The sequence below is a fragment of the Cryptosporidium hominis genome (assembly GCF_000006425.1).
Source record: "Cryptosporidium hominis TU502 chromosome 4 CHRO014044, whole genome shotgun sequence".
NCBI lineage: Eukaryota > Apicomplexa > Conoidasida > Eucoccidiorida > Cryptosporidiidae > Cryptosporidium > Cryptosporidium hominis.
In genome coordinates, this window is record NW_667029.1 from 1 (window position 1) to 5,529 (window position 5,529).

General features: G+C 28.4%; 3 protein-coding genes across 3 annotated transcripts; all 3 read left to right on the plus strand.

Annotated features, from left to right (window-relative positions):
* Positions 1 to 25: 25 nt before the first annotated feature.
* Positions 26 to 2,488, plus strand: Chro.40104 (hypothetical protein). Its single annotated transcript, XM_660521.1, has 1 exon — positions 26 to 2,488. The coding sequence occupies one exon, from the start codon at positions 26 to 28 to the stop codon at positions 2,486 to 2,488; it is 2,463 nt and encodes an 820-aa protein (XP_665613.1).
* A 604-nt stretch (positions 2,489 to 3,092) lies between these two features.
* On the plus strand, positions 3,093 to 3,494 carry Chro.40103 (ribosomal protein L24e). Its single annotated transcript, XM_660522.1, has 1 exon — positions 3,093 to 3,494. One exon carries the CDS (start codon positions 3,093 to 3,095, stop codon positions 3,492 to 3,494), a length of 402 nt encoding a protein of 133 aa, XP_665614.1.
* A 714-nt stretch (positions 3,495 to 4,208) lies between these two features.
* Chro.40102 (hypothetical protein) lies at positions 4,209 to 5,186 on the plus strand. The annotated part of the gene is made up of 1 exon (XM_660523.1): positions 4,209 to 5,186. The coding sequence occupies one exon, from the start codon at positions 4,209 to 4,211 to the stop codon at positions 5,184 to 5,186; it is 978 nt and encodes a 325-aa protein (XP_665615.1).
* The last annotated feature ends 343 nt before the right edge of the window (positions 5,187 to 5,529 follow it).

A 5,529-nucleotide genomic window follows, 5' to 3' on the forward strand; every position in this document is an offset into this window, starting at 1 on the left:
AAGAGAGGTAGATAAAGAGACTTTTATGAGTATACAAAGACATTTACAAGGGATTTCTCCGCAAGGATTTTTAATGACTTCAGGACTTTTTGATAAAGATACAACAGTAAGTATAGAAGCAACCTGGGGAGCTATTTATTTACAATCTATTAAAGATATTAAATCAGGAAATCCAAGAATAATTGGTTTGATAGGAAGTCCACCTCCTAGAGAAATTTGGTCAGGAGCAAATAATGAACAGGAGTTTGTTTTATTATGTACTGAAACTTTAAAGAAGTTAAAGACTAATCCTCCTTTTATATCTTTTAATACTCAAGGACAAGGTGAGAGAGGATATATACAGAATTTTTGTGAAGATGCTTTAGATACTTTGATTTCATTACAAAGAGAGCCTGATAAAGTATTGTCTTTGGATTTTTCATATTCAGGATGTGTAAATGAATCAATGAGAAAATGGCAATGGAATCAGATATATACACAGATGGATATTGATCTGAAAGAGTTAGGAAGTTACAGAATTACAGGTATTCCTCCAACAGTTAGTCATAAAATTTACAAAGGAGGTAAGACCGTTGATGAAGTTGAAGATCAGTGCGGTGATGCTTTAGAAGAATTGGATAAGAGAAATAAAATTAAGATACTTAATAAGAATGCTTCACAATTTTGTAAAGATGCTGCAGAGAATATATGTAAGGAAGATGAAACAGGCAAGTTTAATTGTAATATTGAAAGAGCAAGATTAGAGGAAATGATATCTGAGTACTATATGGAGACTCCAATAGGAAATCCATTAAAATTGGATTCAAGAACAAGATGTATGAGAATTTGGACTTTACTTAGAAATTCGGTACCTAATGCATTAAAAAATAAAATATTATCAACGTATTCAACATTAGGAAGTGAAAAGTTTGATATTACAAATGGATCAAATAAATTAATGGATATGGGTTTAGATTTAGGTTTTGAAGGTGAAATGGGTTTACCTGGTATGAATAGTTTAATGGGAGATAGTAATAATATTATCAGATCAGGAGGTATTATGAGCACAGTATTAGATAGTAATATTCAATTTATTGCTCTTAAAGAGATTATGGATGTATGCAGTCCAATAGACACTCCAAGTCATATAATAGGGGTTTTTATTAAAGCGATGAGAAAGATTCAAAAGATTAATTCATTGAGATCATCTGAAGAAGGTTTGTATAATTGGATTAGAGAGTTAGTAATAAGATATTTAGCAGATGAGAGAACTGATAATGAATACTTTGATTTAACAGGAGTGAATGTATTTGGAGATCCATATTCAAAGGATGACAATGCATTAGATATGTTGAATAAAGGATTACATTCAAGGGGTATACCAAAAAGAGTTAGAGAGCTAACAGATAATGAAAAGTTGGTTATGAGAGAAAAGGATAATATGAGGATTAGTTCAATAGTAGATGGAATAGTAAATCAGGTACTTCCTTCAATTGCTCATTTAACAACAAAAGAAAAAAAGAGAGAAATCACAGATCAAGCATTATTAAAGTTACAAAAAGAAACAGAGGAGAGAGATTTGCTATTAAATAATCAAATAGGTAATAATGAAATATTGGAAAAGATTAGAATTAGAAAAGAACTACCAGCTGAAGAGAGGAATACTATAGCATTGGGGAAAGTTTCAATACCAATGTTATCTGGAAGAGTTGGTAGGAACGAAGACAATATAATTCATGGTAGTAAAGGCTCAGGAAAGATTTTGGCGAGATTAGATACAAGGTGGGATAAAGTAGGTAATAATGAAATATTAAGGTTTAAGAAAATAAATGATCAAAATAAAGCTTCAAAAGTATTAGGCAAAAATATGGAAAGAAATTACGGAAAATTAGACTCTGAATGGTTGAATATTCGAACTTTTAAGAGCTATGTATTGTTAAATCTCCCAAAAGATAGGCCGTCTGAGTATGGAGATAAAGGATTTAAGGATATATTTAATAAAGAAACAATGATAAGAAGATGCGTAAACTTTTTCTCAAATGAAAAAAATGTAGAAAATTACAATATTTCAATTAAAGGTAACTATATTGAAAGATTATCTCATATTAGAACACATTGTACAAGATCAGCATCTAGAACATACGAATTAACAAGTAGATCATCTTCAAGTGGAAATAGAGCAGGAATTGGAAGTAAAGGTAATAAGGGAAAAGCAGTACATAGAGCAGGAAGGTTAATTCATGTAGAGGGTGAAAAGAAACCTCTTCATCAAATTATTTCAAAACAAAGAATTATTTCTGGTAACATAATTGAAAATTCTGAAATATCACCTGAAGAACTGGAAAATAGTGAGCCGCTTACTACAAATTCTCAAGACAATCACTTTAATAATATAGAAGTACATCATGTAGGCTCAAATGATGGTTATAAAGCACTTTTACCTGAATATGTATCAAGAAGAGGTTATATTAAAGATAAGAATAGTAATAAAAAGAATAGACAAAATTAGAAAAATTTAGAAATAAACATGAAATATTATAATCATCATTGTATATTGCCAGTAGTAAAATCATTTTTCATATTAAATTTTATATTTTAAAATAAATAAATATTAGATTTTGCATGCAATATTTCTTCTCTATTTTCCCATTTTTTTTTTCATTACTTTTTTTCCCACTTTTTTCTCGCGTTATTGTCCATAAAATGTCTCGTCTCGAGACGGCGGCACTGCAGGGCGGGCTTATGCGAATTAGAAAATTTAAAGTAATTAAAAAAATTATCAAACATTAATAAAGGAATAAATAAGAGAAAATGAATTAATTATTTTTATAGCTAAAGTAAATGGCGTCTAAGTAAAAATAGCAAATTGTAAAATAATATTTGGTCTAGTATTCATAAGTAATTAATTGTCAATTTTTGGGGCGGTATTAATCAAATATATAAATGATTAATTATTATTAATATTAAAATATAAATATAAATAATTAAGGAAGGAAAAAAAAGGTAAAATAAATTTCCAAGACAGGAAAAATTACAAAATTTTTTCCTAATCAAGAAAAAATTCAGGGAGAAGAAAAAACAAAAAAAAAAGGAGTAAATTAAAAATTTGAAGGATGTCTACCGTCAAAACCACAATCAAGACGGATCTCTGTTCTTACAGTGAATACCGTATATACCCAGGAAGAGGAAGAAAGTTTGTTGCTAGAGATGGAAGAGTCTCCACATTTTTAAACCAAAAATGTGCATCTTTGTTCCACCAAAAAATTAGACCAGTTAAACTTAAATGGTCAGTTGGATGGAGAAGAATGAACAAGAAGTTGACCAATCAAGGAGCAACTTCAAAGAGAAGAAACAAAAAGACTGTTAGACTTCATAAAGCAATTGAAGGATTGTCTTTGGATGATATTAAACAAAAGAGAGCTCAAAACCAAAGCAATTCTGGTGCTGCTCAAAAGGCTGCTTTGTCTGAAGCTAAGGCTAGACAACAAAAAAAGAAACAATCAAACAGGAAGTAAAGGATTTAATAGAGAGATAAAGAAAAACGAAAGCAAAAACAAAAAAAAATACAATGTTGTTTATTAATTCATAATGATATTAATGAAGATAAATGCCATAATTCAGGGATTACTAACTTTTCTTAACATCTTGATACTGTGATAATAATAATAATAACATGGATTTATTTGCAATATTCATTAACATCATTATTGTGTTACTACTCCAATACTGATACTCTTATTTTTATTATTTTTCTATTAATCCTTTGAAAATTGCAGAGGTCACAACTAGTTTAGAAGCTGTGTGCATTTAACTCAGCTCCCTAGAAGGAATAACATCATATATTCTTGATTGAAAGGAAAACTCTATTGAAATAAACAAAACTAATCATTAATAATAAACTCTCTGATCAATTAACTTTCCTATATAGGTATTATTATTTTTCTTGTAGTTTATTTTAATGTTTTTATACAAATTCTATTCTTATATTATACTGTTTAATTCTTTTTGTCCTCTCTTCCTACCTAATGATGCACTGAAAATCACAGGTACCGGATTTTTTCCACGCTTTGGCGGGAAATTCCCGAATTTTTTTTAGCAAGTATATTAATTAGATCGAAAAAAAATTTGAAAATACAAAAAAAATTTATAAAAACATTAATGTGTATATATTCATATATATATATATATATAAATATAAACATCATTCTGTATATAACAAAGTTTAATTAATGAGTAAAGATGAAGAACTGGCGTTAAGAAAGTCTATTCGAAAATATAATACTAATGAAAGAGCGCTTCAGAAAATACAAGGTGATGTTTTAGAAAGATTAAGAAGAGCAACTGAATTAGAGAATCCTTATCAGATAAAAACGAATAGAAAAAAACAGCTTGATCAAACCAAGTATGAAAATAACCTTAGTCGAATAATTTGCCGAGATTATTATCCAGATCTAGATTATATGAATAAAAATAAAGATGATCATGAAAGTATTAAGTCAACTATTAATAATCCTCCAGGTACCTTAAATATGAATGATTTTCCTCATATTGGAGATTATGAAAGTAATAAAGATTTATTAGTCTGTAAAAAGTTACCAAATATCACTCAATTTCAATCCAAATATACTCATAAAGGCCATTTAGATCTTTTAGCTTTGACTAATCAAGATTTAATTCAAAGAAGAGAAAAGGAAAGTTGGATAGAACACCAAAGCTTCAATCATAATCTTAAAAGAGAAATGAACATCATTCAAATGAATCAGAAGAATTCTAATCAAATTAATGATTTTGATGAAAAATCACTTATATTCAATAAAAGTCAATCTAGAAGTAGCTTTATGTTTCCAAATCATAATCATCATAATCAACCAAAAAAAGAAGTTAATACTCCTCAAGATAGAGAAAAGCTTATTAATCCTAGTAATACAAGATATAATTACATGGATGATTTTGAAAAAGATGAAAGAATGCTTCTTCTTAAAGAAATACAAACCAAAAGAAAACAAATTCATCTCGATAAAGCTCCAAATTTAAATCCTATACTTCTAGATAACAAAAAGACTTCCAAAAATCTACTTATGAAGTCCCCCCTTGTTAAAAATGCTCTAAGAAGATTAAATAAAAGTGATATACTTTTTGATAATCAGTTAAGAGATTCTTATTCTTACAAAGGTAATAGTAAACAAAGTCTTTCAAGAATAACCTAGTTATTAGGAAATTCNATTATATATTAAATATATAATTCCCATATATACTAGGAAATATCTATACTATATACATTTATATATCTCTATATAATAACTTGATAATCAGTCTAGATCTAATTTCCACATCACTACTGTACTATGACATCTGAATGACATGAAGATATTGATATATACTGAGAACATATTCCATAATACCTTAATATATTATAAGTCAGTCATAAGACTCTGATCTCATGCCATAATTCGAAGATAATTAAACCCAGGATCGTATGGACAACTAATCTGATAAACTGCCTGGAAATGTTTTACTACCTTGAAAGCAATCCTTGAATGGGTTACCATT